Below are 15,522 nucleotides of genomic sequence, written 5' to 3'. Positions count from 1 at the left end.
GCTTCGAAATCCACCTTCAACACATTAGGACGTTTGATTGATGACCACTGAACATTGCTAAATCCGTCTACCGTACAGGCGATAATATGCCTACAAGATTGGTTAAGGTTCGAGAAGAGATCTCAATGCATCGACCGGATAGCTAATATTGAAGATAGACTTAATGAATTGATGACAGGAGATAGAGAGTAGAAAGTAGTTTATAATTTTCAATTTTTAGCTGTAAATTTGTGATAAATTATTTGAAAAGAGTTGCACATGATAGTGATATAGATGAGTAGGTGTTAATCTAGTTTGGATGTATTCATCTATTGTGATGCGACAATCTCCAAAAAAAATTCTAATTGTTAGTGATTGATAATAAAGAGTTTATTTTTTTATCATTTTAATTTCTATGATATTTGCAAATTGTATAATTATAAGCTACTACCAATATGATTGAATTTTTATCAAATTTTTACATATTTTAATTACTCTTGAAATTCCTTTTTTTCAAAAAAATAATAAATTTAAAGAAATTTTTTACAAAAAAGAATGAAAATAACAAAAGAAAAATTCGGGCCGACCTGGTGGTGCCAGGGCGGTCTGTCCCAGGCCCGGATTCCTAGGGGTCCGGCCCGTTTGGGCAGGCCTAACTGCAATCTTGCTAAGAAGAACCCATAATATATACTGAAAAACTTATAAATTAGATGGTGCATATGCATCTTTATAGATGCAAGATGCGGGATCACTTTGATTCTAGGAATGATAGAAAATATCATAAAATTAGTCATCTTTTGGGTCCAGGCTTTAAGCCGTCCATTTCATGATCACTGGATGGATAGTAAGGGACAATGAAAAAAGAACAACAGAAGCTCTAGATTTAGAGCAGCGCTATTTGGCTCGCGCTTTAACGCGCGAGCCAACGCGCACAGATACAGGGGGTGGGCCCCACTGACACAGTAGGGCCCACCCTGCTAGATTTACTAGAGTTTCAATTTGGAAAATCCAAATGTTGTTGGCCCCCATGAATGCACGCATGCAGGTAACATATAAACAGAAAATATAAGAACACATAACGGACTTGCTATCAAATAAGCGTTCGCATACAACGAAAGGTCATTATCTAATTAGATGCCAAGCAAATTAGCGCTGTCACGAAGGGCAAATGTACATTTAAGACTTCGTTTAAAAAGAATATATACAGTTGTAAACAAAACTTGTTGGCCGTCACATGAAGGTACTCTTCGACTCAACAGGTCACTTAGACATAAGCATACAGCAGATCTTACTTTTTCCGTGCGGAAATTTCGAATGGGATACTGCATTTAGTCCTTAAAGTTGAATTTCAGTTACCATCCATTTCAACAGCGTCTATCAACTGGAGAAATATCGCTGAAAATTTTATCAACACACTTCCAAAAATTGTGGTCTAGATGGCTGAATTCGCAGTATGGGAACAATATTCTTTGACAAGTTTCGCGAATAGAGATCCCTCGGTTTTCATCAGTTTCATGGGTTCATCATATTCCACCAGTTCCCCTGAAAATAAGTGGAAAGGAATTTCAAGTAAGATGCATTGTTTGGGTAACCACCTCATTGTTGTATAATTAACCTAGAATACAACATTTACAAGAAGCTAGCATGTCTTTACGGTTAAGTGACGTTTCCGAAAGTTTCTGGTTTTATCTCAAAATGGACCAAACTTTTCATGGGTTTTATGAATTTTACCCTAATATCAAACTCTTTACGAAAAATATATTTATTTAGACTAAATATATAGTGAAGTTTATCCCTAGCATATCACATTCCTTCAGCAATAATGTTCTGCATCAATTCTCATTCCTGGAATCTGAATGATCGGCATTTCCTGCGTAACATTGTTACTGATTATGATCTTAACAATTACTAGGTTGATTCTGTGCATTCCCCTTATCTACCTTAAAATCAACTGTAGAATTTGACAGCTAGTACCAAATGCAAGCCCCAAACAGTTCCACTTTTGCTTATCATGCATTTAGTCGAAAGTATAGATGTGCATTTTCCTTTCCTTATATTTCGAAGTCTTAATATCATTATACTTATCAAAAACCTGAACATAGGGCAATAAACCTTGAAAGAACCTTTCAATGTGGAGGGAAACTTACCATCACTAATAGAAAGCACCATGGTGCTATCCATTACTGTTGGTATCCTATGGGCAACTGTGATGACTGTGCACTCTGCAAATTCTGTTCTTATTATCTTCTGAAGGATTGCATCGGTGGCATTGTCAATTGATGCCGTGGCTTCATCAAGAACCAATATCTGACTTCTCCGTAAAAGTGCACGTCCTAAACAAAATAACTGTCTTTGTCCCATGCTCCAATTTGATCCATCTTCCACAACTGCAGTGTACATAATCGTCAATACAGATGTGTTCATATTATACTTTTATATATGACATGATAGAAATACTTGCCTAGTGAATCTAGACCCTGTTCTTTCTCTAGAACAGCTTCTTGAAGCTGACACTTATTGAGTACCTGCAATTGCACCATATTATCATGAGAAGAATGGTAATGTGAAAATAATGAACAATAATTACTACTAAGTTTTTGTTAACCTTATAAGCTATCAAGTGGATATTACCTCCCATATTTCCTGATCGGTATATTGGCCTAAGGGATCGAGGTTGTATCTGACAGACCCATTGAAGAGTGTAGGATCTTGAGGAATAATCCCAAAGCGAGACCTCAAATCCTGGAGACCAATTCTCGTGATATCGACATCATCAATAATAACTTGTCCTCCCGTTGGTTCAACGAGCCGAAATAATGCACCTATTAAAGTGGTTTTCCCGCTTCCAGTTCTTCCTACAATCCCAATCTTATGCCCTCCCTCAAATACACAGCTGATTCCTTTAAGCACAAGCGGAGTATCTTCCCTATATCTGATCTGCTTGATGCAAAATGTTTCATATTAGTAAACTATATGGTTGCTATTTTTTTTGCACAAAAGGTTAATTCCACAAATCCCCCCTAAAATTGGTGGGTATTGCACATAACCCCCTGAACTTTGGTTTGTATCACAAAACCCCTTANNNNTTTCCCCCCCCCCCCCCCCCCCACCCCCAAAAAAACAAAAAAAAAACCCTCCTTTTTCCCTTATCATTGAAAGTTTTTTCCTCTGAATAAATTTTTTGTTATTTGCAAATTATAGGTAGGGGTTGCGATAAAAAAAGATTAAAGTTCAGGGGGCGTTTGAGACATCGCAAAGTTTTGGAGGGTTATGTGAGATAAAACAGTTCAAGGGCATTATGTGCAAAACCTTCCCTAAACCCAAAATAATGTTCATTGCTCTTTCTAAGCAAGAGTTACCTGCAAATTTTTGAATTCCACCCTACCAACAGAAGGCCAACTGGGAGGAGGTCGGTTTCCTTCAATGACTTCTGGAGCCTCACTTGGTACATGCATATATTGATTAACTCTTTCAACAGAAATAATGTTATTTGCAAGCGTGCACTGATTTTGTATGGAGAAAACAAGGGAATTGTTTAATGAAAGACCGTAAGAAAGAGCCATTCCAACAAATCCTGCGTAAAGCGGAGGTAATGTTGAGAAAAATTTAGAGTACACAACTCTAAACTTACTAATATTGGACCCAAACAAATAAACAAATCACTTGTATTATACCCACAATAAAGGACACTACAACACTTTTCAAAGACCACTAACAATTTGAAGAGAAATACAAACACTCAAAAGAAAGCTCACAACTCACCAATTTTGGTGGACACTCACACAAGCTTACACTACACTCAAGCTCACTTCTTGCTTGCTTACACAAATGAGAGTCCAAAAACCTTATTTATAGTTGAGTAAGAGGGCTAGGAAGTGTGTGGAAGAATAAATCCTAGCCATACATTAGTAAGAATTTTCTAGAAGAATAAATACTAGTCATACACTTATATCATCCTAGAAACTTCTTGGTAGATGTTTTGTAGGATGTTACTAGAAAGAAGTTCTATAAAATTATTCTAGAACAATCTAAGTTGGTGAGGAATTCTAACACTCCCATCATCACCAACTTTATTCGCTCTTGCAATCATTCCAAGTCGTTTTCAAAATTCTTTAAACTTAGAAGGATTCAAGCTCTTAGTGAAAATGTCTGCTATTTGGTATTCACTCTTGATTGGTTGTATCTGTATTTCTCCTTGTAGCACCTTTTCTCTTATGAAGTGATGATTGATCTCTATGTGCTTCGTTCTTGCATGAAAAATTGGATTCTCTGCCAAACGAATTGCCGACTGATTATCACAGTACAACGGAACTGTATAATCTACTGGTTGATGTAGATTATTCATTACCTGTATCAACCATGTACTCTCTTGAGCTGCCATTGCTGTTGCTCGATACTCAGCTTTAGTGGTTGATAATGATACCATCAGCTGTCTCTTGCTACACCAAGAAATTGTTCCAAAACCAAGCTTAAACACATACCCAGTTGTTGATCTTCTGGTGTCATGATCTCCTGCATAGTCAGCATCGTAGTAACCAACTAACTTGCAGTCTCCACCTTGCTTATACAAAAGACCATAGTCAATTGTACTCTTAACATATCTCAGTATTTGTCGAACTGCTTCCAAATGAGGCTTCTTTGGATTTTGCATGTACTGACTCATCACCTGCATAAGAAATGTCAGGTCGAGTCAATGTTAAGTAGATCAGACTGCCTACCAATTTTCGATACATTATCGCATCTTTCAAATTTTTCCTTCATGCGCACACATTTTGACATTTGGTTCATCGGCGTCGAAATCGGCTTGCATTCAAGCATTCCGAACCTCTTTAACAAATCTTTGGAATATTTTGCTGACAAAGAAATATTCCTTCTTGTGTGCAATCAACCTCTAGACTAAGGAAGTACTTTAGTTGTCCATGTTCCTTCATCTAGAAATGGATTGATAAATTTTTCTTCGTCCGGTGTTACTGAATAACCACTTTGTGTTAGAAATTCAGCAATCTTACCATACCACGCCCTGGGTGCTTGTTTCAAACCGTAAAGTGTCTTTCGTTGTTTACACACATATTCAGGATGATCTTGGCTCTGAAAATACATTGGTTGGATCACGTAGATCTCTCAATCTAGCTCTCCATGAAGAAAAGCATTCTTCACATCCATCTCTCATAAATTCTAGTCTTTGTTGGATGCAAGTGCAAGTAGAACTCGTACAGTTGTAAGTTTTGCGACCGAACTAAACGTTTCATATTCTAGTCCGTGCTGTTGAGAGAAACCACGAGCTACCAATCGTGCCTTGTACCTCTCTATTGACCCATCTGGACGACGCTTTATCTTGTAAACCCATTTACAGGATACGGGTTTCACGTCTCCTGGCTTTGGCACCAGATCCCAAGTCTGATTTTGTTGAAGTGCATTGATTTCTTCTTTCATAGCTTTCATCCACTCAGAACTTCGTGATGCTTCTTCGAACGTCTCAGGTTCTATTATAGTTGCTTCTTCAACTATGGCTGCATTGGCATATTTGGGATTTGGCCTTTGTGTTCTTGTTGACCTTCGGAGTGGAGTTGATTCTTCTATTTCACTAAGCCCACCTTCTTCGTTTGGTTGTTGATATACGCCAGTTTTCCAAGGATACTGAGTTACTCTTTGTTCATCATCATCGTCGTTTGGATCTCCTGATTCATCTGAACTTGGTTAGAGTTGAACAGTATGCTTCCCGATCTTTTGTTGCAGCTTGTTTAAATTCTCTCAAGTCTGGCAACACCTCCTTCTCTAAGGACCACCAAGAAGATGCTTCATCGAACACCACATCTCGTGAAGTGTAGCATTTTCTACTTGTTGGATCGCAACATTTCCACCCCTTTCTCTGGCAGTCGTATCTCACAAAGATACATCTAACAGCTTTCTTGTCAAACTTGCTCCGTAAATGATAAGGAACAAATACATAATATACACAGCCAAATACTCGGAAGTAGCTAACTGTAGGTTTCATGTTCCATAGTTTCTCAAAGGGTGAAACAAATCCTAACCTCGGTTGAGGAAGTCTGTTGATCACAAAGGCTACAGTCCTCATTGCTTCAGCCCAAAACCTTCCTAGTACGTTCTTTGCATGTAGCATAATTCGAAAAATTTCTGCAAGATGTCGGTTCTTTCTCTCCGCTACACCATTCTGTTATGGCGTGTTGGCACAAGTGTATTGATGACGTATTCGATTCCCTTAGGTATTGAGAGAACTCACTTGAGCTATATTCTCCTCCATTGTCTGTGCGCAAGCAACGAATCTTCTTTCCCACTTCTCCTTCTGTTGACTCTCTGAACTCTTTAAACTTTCAGAATGTGTTAGATTTTTCTTTCATAAAGAAAACCCACACATACCTTGAGAAGTCATTAATGTATGTCACCATGTACCGCATAGCACCAATTGATGGTTGCTTAACGGGCCCAAATACATCAGAGTGAACTAACTCCAATTGTTCTTTTGCTTTAAACTTCGATTCCTCGTATGGAAATTAGTGTGCTTTACCATACTCGCATCCTTCACAGATCGTGTCTGTTCACACATCTAGTTGAGGAAGCCCCTTAAGCATCAACTTCTTCATCATCATACTTAGCTTGGAATAGCTAATGTGACCTAACCGCATGTGCCATAGATCTGCTGTCTCATTTTTTCTTGTCCTATCTACATATGCAAATTCTGCTGACATCACGTAGACTGATTCTAATCATCACCCCTCCATTGTTAGTGTTTCTGAAATTTTGAGATCACGATACACCTTCACATCTCGGGGACCGAACAAGATATTGTGGCCAAACGATGTTAATTGAGCCACAGATAGCAAGATTTTCCTCATTCCTAGGACATGATAAACATCTTGAAGTAGCACCTGGTTAGAATTATATCGAGGCGTAACTATCGTCTTACCGATGTGAGCTATCGGCAACCTTGAGTTGTCGGCAGTCACCACTACATGACCTCCCTTATACTCAGACAGGCTTTGTAACTTCTGTTTATCACCTATCATATGATTTGAGCAGCCCGAATTTACGATCCAGTCATTCTTGTAGTCAATCTGTTTGGTGTTGTTACCGTGAGAGCTAATTCTTCTTCTTCTGTAGCGAATAATGCTTCGGCATCCCAACCATCTTCGCTATTCTCCTTAGAACTAGAAGTAGCAGTATTACTTTCAATAGGTTTTTTCTTGGTCCAACAATCTTTCGCCATGTGGCCCATCTTCCCGCAGTTGTATAACACTCACCATCGAACTTTCTACTATTACCACGATTCTTTGAAGCTCCCCCTGGACGATAGCCTCCCTTTCCTTGGTGAATTTTCACCTTGTCATCATCCTTTTTAGATCCACCACCAGTGTACCGCTTGAAACTGCATTTGTTTTTGTTGGTGTAGAGCGCTTCCTCTTCACCCTTCAGCAAGACTCCTCCCATTTGCTTGGTCATAGCTTCTTGACCTGCAAGCAAATTTTCAAACTCAACAAGCGATGGTTGTGTCGGCCATCCCAGTACAGCGGTAACGAACCCTTGATATTTAGGTCTCAAACCATGGATAATTATTCTTTTTATCCTGGTTTTCCCAATCAAAGCTTCCGAATCTAATTCTGAAATTTCGCGGGGTATCAACTTCACCTTGTGAAAATACTAGGCAATCGTCATGTCACGTTACACCATTGATAACAGCTCGTTCTCGAGAAGTTATAGTCTTGTATCATTCTTCTTTGAAAAGAGTGTAACAAAAGTGTCTCATGCTTCCTTCGGTGTTTTAGCATCCCGAATGTGCTCTAACATTTCTTCTTCAACTATGGTCTTTAAAGCAAACATCGCTTTGCCTGCTTTAATTTTCCATTTTCGCAAGATGTCGTTTGCATCTTCCGTCGCCGGTTGTGTAACTTCGCCACCACTGACAACCTCCCAAAGGTCATGACCTTGTAGGTAAGACTCCATACATGTTGCCCATGTATTGTAGTTTTTGTTGTTGAGCTTCTTAATTCCTGCAACTACTTGAAGATCACCCATCATGCCGGCAAGACTTCGACTATACCGAACAGGCTTGACTAACAAACTTGCAGAGTACCAAACTTCTCACGACTCAAGATAGCTCCTCCAATAACGATCCCTGGCCATCCTACTCCGATACCAAATGTTAAGAAAATTTTAGAGTACACAACTCTAAACTTACTAATATTTGTTGGAAAATGGGTGTAGACCCAACACTGGTTGATGGCGAGATTCAGGCGAGGTGAGATCCTTAGGTGGCTTCAGGCGAGGATGTCTACAGGAGAGCTCGAAGAGGGCTTCAGGCAAGCACGAAGGCAAGGCGAGTTGCAGGCGACCTCCTCCAGGCGAGGCGACGAGCTTCTGGCGAGTCAACACAGGCGAGGGTGAGGCTCTGCAAGCGAAGTCAACGACTAGGGCAAGAGAGCTCATGGTGAGCTCGAGCGAAGGCCCTACAGGCGAGGTCGACGTGAGGCACAGGCAAGTTCGAGTTGGATCTCACAGGCGGAGCGAGCGGACTGCAAGCGAGTCGACACAGGCGAGCTTCGAGCGATGAGCTTGCCTATAGGCGAGGTGCAGGCAACCTCCTAGAGAGCTGCATGAGCTCGCTTGGCGTGGGATCTCACCTGCGTTGGTGGAAGACAGTCTGTCTCCAACTGGCACTAGGGTTTCCATATAAAAGAGAACCATATGCACGAGAAGAGCTGAGTCTTCTTCTCAGCGAATTAATTGCAGAAGCCAGACGACGGCCATTTATTGAAGAGCTCCTGTATGTATCGATTTTTTAGCGGATTGAGAAGAGATTTTCTAAGTTGGAAAATCTGGTGCCTTATTTGAAGAATAGAAAGTCTCTGTTGCTTCTTTGTTTTTGAGAGATCTCAAATTTAAGATCTGCTCTTTACAAGCTTGTAATCTTCTTTGATATAAAAAAAATTATTTGTGTGGCTCCCAAGGATGTAGGCAAGTTGTCAAATCTCGTTAAAACTCGGTGTTCTATTTTCTTATAATTATTTTAATTTGCTGTGATTTTTCTTTTTATTGTCTTAACACAAGATCCGGTATGGCGAATTCTACAGTGGGTTTATATTTGACAGGTGGTCGAGTAGCTTGAATCCCTAACAACTGGCATCAGAGCCTTTGTTCAGATCTGTATGTGTAAAAATAGCAGAAGAAGACAAATCTAAAATTAAGAAGTTTGACGGGTCAGACTTTGCCTATTAAAAGTCACAGATAGAGAACTATCTGTACCAGAATGATATTTATCGTACGCTGATGGGTAAAGCAAAAGGACAGAAGAAAGAAGAATCCGACGAGAACTTGAAAATATTAGATCGAAAAGCCTTAGGGCAGGTCCGATTGGTCCTCGTAAAATCTGTAGCACACAATATATTAAAGGAGAAGACGATCGTGGGGCTTATGGAAGCGCTCGTAACGATGTACAAGTAACCGTCAGCTACAAATAAGGTGCATCTCGTCAAAACGCTATTCAACTTCAAGATGGCAGAAGAATGTTCCTTCACGATGCATCTCAACGAGTTCAACACGATTGTTGATCAACTCATCTCAGTCGACATCATGTTTGATAACGAAGTACAGACCCTATTGATATTATCACAGTTGCCAGATAGTTAGACAGGTTATGTGACCGCAATCAGCAATTCTGAGAGGAAGGAGAAGTTAAAGCTGAACGAGGTGGTAGCTATGATTCTATCCGAGGAGGTTAGAAGAAAATTGAATGAATCAGAAGGTTCAGGTTCAGCCCTAAGTCTCGAGTAGAGAGACAGAAGCCATAATAGGGGAAATCAAAATAGGAATCGATCAAAGTCGAAGAAGAAGAGGTCAAACTCAAAGGTGAGACCTATCAAAGGGAGATATTGGAACTACGGTCAAGAGAACCACACGTCTTCTACCTGTAAAGCACCGAAGAAGGACAAAATTGAGCAGGAGGCTCATATTGTGTAAGATGCATTGATTCTCGCTATGGATAGCGATTCCGATTCATGGGTCATTGATTCGAGAGCCTCTTTTCACGCCACTACTAATAGGAAACTCTTTCTGAACTATGTAGCAGGGAACTTTAGGAAAGTATACTTGGGATATAATGAACCATGTAGTATCATTAGAAGAGATGATGTGCAAATATAATTGAAGAACTCCAAGTGGTCTCTAAAGAATGTCAGACACGTACCGAAGCTGAAGAAAAATCTTATTTCGGTTAGTCAGCTTGGAAAAGAAGGCTATGTTACAATATTCATCAGAGATTCGTGAAAAATCTCCAACGGTACAATGGTGGTTTACCGTGGCAACAAGATCGGTACCCTCTACCTAACTTCACGTGCGAGTGACACCCTCGTAATTACAGAAGGTAAGGAGAGTGCAGATCTGTGGCACAATAGGCTGGGACACTTGAGTAAGAAGGGTATGAAAATTTTACATTTAGAAGGAAAACTAACCGGCATCAATTCGGTGAAAGTCGATGTTTGTGAAGACTATATCTTCAAAAAGCAGAAGAGAGTTAGTTTTCTGAAGGGTGAAAGACCACCTAAAGATCACAAGCTAGAACTTGTTCATACAGATGTATGGGGTCCAGTTAGCGTGTCTTCTCTTGGCAGTTCGGCGTACTACGTCACCTTTATCGACGATCACTCGAGAAATATGTGGGTATACTTCATGAAGTACAAATCAGATGTGTTTAGCATCTTTAAGAAGTGGAAATCCATGGTGGAGAATAAGACAGATCTGAAAGTGAAGTGTCTGAGATCAGACAATGATGAAGAATATGAACTGGAAGAGTTTAAGAAGTTCTGTGCTATGAATGGGATTTGTTTGGAGAGGACTATTCTAGGGACGCTGCAACAGAATGACGTAGCAGAAAGAATGAATAGAACGCTAACAGAGCGTATGAGGAGCATGCGTCTACATGCAGGTCTACCAAAAACTTTTTGGGCGAACACGGTGCATACAGCAACGTACCTGATAAATCATGAGCTATCAGTTCTATTAAACTTTAGAATTTTAGAAGAGGTTTGGAGCGGCAAGAAGGTTAATCCCTCACACTTGAGTCTTTAGTTGTGTGGCATATGTCCATATTAGTGATCATGACAGAGACAAGCTGAAAGCTAAGTTACTGAACTGTACATTCATTGGGTACGACATTGATGAGTTTAGGTATCGTCTTTGGGATGAGAAGAACAGGAAAATCATTAGGAGCCGAGACGTCATATTTAATGAGGAAGCAATGTATAAGATCAGTAATAATGCCAAGGCTAGCCACAGCAGTGAGAGCAGCACTACGGATGCGGGCGCATCTGAGTACATGGATTTAGATGAACTTTTAGATGGGGGAGACAATGTCAATTCTGACCAAAGAACGAAGGAGAATCCAGGTGCAGAACCGACTACCCAGGGTGAGAAGCTTAGGAGGTCATCCAGGATACCCAAACTGAAACCCAGGTATCTCTCGTCACTAGACTACCTACTTTTGACAGATAGCGGAGAACCAGAATGTTATGAGGAGGCTATGCAAGTGAGTAAATCTCAGTAGTGGGAGCATGCAATACAAGAAGAGATGGATCTCTCCACTCTAACGAGACATGGGAGTTAGCCTCGCTACCTGCAAAGAAGAAAGCCTTACATAACAAGTGGGTCTATCGAGTCAAGCAGAAGAGTGATGGAAGGAAGAGATACAAGGCTAAATTAGTCATGAAGGGGTTCTAACAGCAGGAAGGAGTGGATTATACAGAGATATTTTTCCCAGTTATGAAGCTCACAACCATCAGGGTGATGTTAAACTTGGTAGCTGTTGAAAATTTTTACCTTAAGCAGTTAGATGTGAAGACTATCTTTCTTTATGGTGACTTGGATAAAAAAATCTACATGAAGAACCTTGTTGTCTTTATTGAGGAAGGAAAGGAAAAGATTGTGTGTAGGCTCAAGAAGAACTTATACGGATTGAAACAGACCCCAAGATAGTTGTATAAGAAGTTTGATAACTTCATGCAGAGCAATTGTTATGACAGATGCAATTCAGATCATTGTTGTTACTTCAAGATGTTCGAGTCCAGCTATATAGTGTTATTGCTTTATGTTGATGACATGTTAGTTATAGGACCGTATTTACAAGAGATAAACAAGCTGAAGAAGTAGTTAGCAAAAGAGTTTGTCATGAAGGATCTGGATGCAGCGAAGCAGATTCTTCGGATGCGGATCAGCCGAGATGCGGCTGAGGAGACGCTGAAGTTGAGTCAGTCTGAATACATTGAGAAAGTACTTTAGATATTTAATATGAAGAATGCTAAGGTCGTTAGTACGCCCCTTGGAAGCCAGTTCAAGTTATCTGGTGAGCAATCACCCAAGACTGATGTAGAGAAGAAGCACATGAAAAATATGTCTTATTCATTAGCTATTGGTAGTCTGATGTACGTAATGATTTGCACGAGGCCGGATATTGCTCATGCAGTAAGAGTTGTGAGCAGGTTTGTAAGCAACCTAGGAAAGCAACATTAGGAGACCGTGAAGTGGATATTATAATATCTGAGAAAAACTATGAATATGCCACTGTGTTTCGAGAGAAAGGAGTTGGTACTGTAGGGATATGTGGATACGGATTTCGTCGGTGATCATGATACAATGCGAAGCATCACGGGGTACGTTTATACCTTAGGGTCGACAGCAGTGAGCTGGGTCTCACGTTTGCAGAAGATTGTGATGTTATCCATAACTGAGGTAGAGTATGTCATAGTAATAGAGGTGAGAAACAAAATGATTTGGTTAATCGGGTGCCTGGAAGAGTTGGGTTTGAAACGGGGGAACAGTGTTCTTTATTGTGATAGCCAGAGTGCTATACACTTTGCCAAGAACCCAATATTTCATGCCAGAACGAAGCACATCGAGTTACGTTACCACTTCATACGCTCGATGATTGAGGAGGGGAAGTTACAGTTAGAGAAGATTTTAGGGAGCCAAAATCCTGCAGATATATTGACTGAAGCAGTCACCATTCAAAAACTGGAGTTGTGCGTAAATTCAGTTGGCCTTCATGCATAGGAGATGAGGATGGAACCATACAGGAAAAGATATGCCTGTCTTCTCAGCGAATTAATTGCAGAAGCCAGACGACGGCCATTTATTGAAGAGCTCCTGTAGCTCAGAATTTTTAGAGAAAATTCTCTTGATTCCTGTATCGGTTTTTTTAGCGGATTGAGAAGAGATTTTCCAAGTTGGAAAATCTCGTGCCTTATTTGAAGAACAGAAAGTCTATGTTGCTTCTTTGTTTTTGAGAGATCTTAAGTTTGAGATCTACTCTTTACAATCTTGTAATCTTCTTTTATATAAAGAAAATTATTTGTGAGGCTCCCGAGAACGTAAGCAAGTTGCCGAACCTCGTTAAAACTCGGTGTTCTCTTTTCTTACAATTATTTTAATTTGCTGTGGTTTTTTCTTTCTATTGTCTTAACACAAGATCCGATAGGACGAATTCCGCAGAGGGTTCATATTTGACAGGTGGTCGAGTAGCTTGAATCCCCAACAATATTGGACTCAAACAAGTAAACAAATCACTTGTATTATACCCACAATAAATGACACTACAACACTTTTCAAAGACCACTCACAATTTGAAGAGAAATACAAACACTCAAAAGAAAGCTCACAACTCACTTATTTTGGTGGACACTCACACAAGCTTACACTACAATCAAGCTCACTTCTTGCTTACTTACACAAATGAGAGCCCAAGACCCTTATTTATAGTTGAGTAAGAGGGCTAGGAAGTGTGTGAAAGAATCAAATCTAGCCATACATTAGTAAGAAGTTTCTAAAAGAATAAATACTAGCCATACACTTGTATCATCCTAGAAACTTCTTGGTAGATATTTTGTAGGATGTTACTATAAAGAAGTTCTAAAAAATTATTCTAGAACAATCTAAGTTAGTGAGGAATTCTAACATGTAAGTGAACAAATTTCCGTCTCAAAACCACGTAGAAACTAGTTTGGAAAGTGCATGACAAATATTTCCTTAAAGGAATGACACACTTTCTTACATACTACTCGTCATTCTCAAACATATGAATTACAAAATCCCTCTAAAGACACCACTTTGTAGTAATGAATGGTGAAATTTTGTAAGATGTAGAGTTCTGGTAATACTGACCTGAGCTAAAAGTTCCAGGAGGAAGAAGAACCATAACAAGGGCTGAGGAAGAAAGAACGGCAGCGCTGACAATCTCTAATCTTTGAATCAACCACTCATTTGCTGCAAAGTTATGGAAGAAAGGACTAGCATTATGGTCAATAACCTCATAGTTTTTGGCAGAAAATCGATCTTCCTGCTCGAAAGCTCTGATTGTCATAGTTCCTGCTATTGATTCAGCAAGATGATTTGCTAAAAGAGATCTTGTTGTTCCATTTAACCTCATCAACTCCTTTGCAGCAGCAAAATAATACCCCTGCGGATTCAGAACACTACAAATTAAAACATGAAGAAAAAAAAAGCTTGAAAATGAAAATTTGAACATACCTGCAATCTAAGAGTTAGATAGACTAATGGTATGGCAACAAGTAGAACTTGCCAGGTAACAACAGCCAATACACTAAAATTGCTGATTGCATTAAAGGTAGAACAGAAGGTAAAGATTATGCTGAATGGCACATCAAGGTCAACGATGCTCAAATCAGAAGAAACCTGCAGAAAGATGTTTATAAGTTAAAAAACCCTGTCTAACATTGGAGATAAAAGTTTAATGTCATGTTCAATTTTGAGAATACTTGCCCTACTTAGTATCCTTCCGAGAGGAGTAGAGTCAAAAAATGACATTGGAGCACGAAATAGCGAGTTGATCAGCTGAGAAAATAAAGATTTTGATGACTGTGTGCCTAGAACTACCACCAATAAGGATCTCAACAGTACAAAGATGGATGTACTAATCCCAATTGCCAAATAGACCGATATTAGCTTCAGTGTCGTCACGTCAGGATTCTGAACGTTAGCAGCCATCCATGAATTTTGTGAGATTTGTCCAGCAACAAATATAACTTGGCAAAGAGCTGATAGTGAGGCATATAAGAGGCCCTTGTTCTGATTTAAGTATTGTAGATAAGGCTTCAAACCCACATCACCTGTTTCCTTCTCCTCTTTCTTGATTAATTGATCGACTCCTGATGCTTTATCGTTTCGTGGATGCTTAGTATATTGTACACTGTTGATCTCCCTCTTGGCTGGCTTGTTTTTTCTGTGAGATACGAATTGGTCGAGCATTTCAGACCCAACTGCGTCTTTATGTGCGTTGACTAGGTCTTGAAATTCTCTGCTGGATGCTAGTAATTTGTGGTAAGGAGCAGCCTGCAAGATTTCTCCATCTGACATTAACTGCAAAGACAAAGAACATATTTCATCACCAAAGTTACAATTTCATTAACATGCAGGTTTAGATAGAAAACCAATTAATCACTTCATGAAAGAGAACCAGATATATTCATTAAACCTGAGATCAGTACGTATGAAAGGAGATTGATTTATAAAACGATGGCTAGA

The 15,522-nt window shown here is 39.6% G+C and overlaps 1 protein-coding gene across 1 annotated transcript in view; it reads right to left on the bottom strand.

Moving 5' to 3' along the window:
- LOC109845018 (ABC transporter C family member 10-like) overlaps positions 1,046-15,522 on the bottom strand; it is an 18,487-nt gene continuing 4,010 nt past the window's right edge. Inside the window, exons 5-12 of the mRNA XM_020414203.1 lie at positions 14,761-15,357; positions 14,509-14,673; positions 14,143-14,437; positions 3,339-3,553; positions 2,611-2,916; positions 2,441-2,504; positions 2,127-2,366; positions 1,046-1,521 (exon numbers count right to left, since the gene is read on the bottom strand). Coding sequence (XP_020269792.1) covers positions 1,412-1,521; positions 2,127-2,366; positions 2,441-2,504; positions 2,611-2,916; positions 3,339-3,553; positions 14,143-14,437; positions 14,509-14,673; positions 14,761-15,357 — 1,992 coding nt within the window. The 3' untranslated portion in view covers positions 1,046-1,411. The remainder of the gene's footprint in view (positions 1,522-2,126; positions 2,367-2,440; positions 2,505-2,610; positions 2,917-3,338; positions 3,554-14,142; positions 14,438-14,508; positions 14,674-14,760; positions 15,358-15,522) is intronic.

Source organism: Asparagus officinalis, chromosome 6 (genome assembly GCF_001876935.1).
Source record: "Asparagus officinalis chromosome 6, Aspof.V1, whole genome shotgun sequence".
NCBI classification, from domain to species: Eukaryota; Viridiplantae; Streptophyta; class Magnoliopsida; order Asparagales; family Asparagaceae; genus Asparagus; species Asparagus officinalis.
Note: the sequence above shows the minus strand (reverse complement) of the source record. Positions and strands in the feature narration are given on the sequence as shown.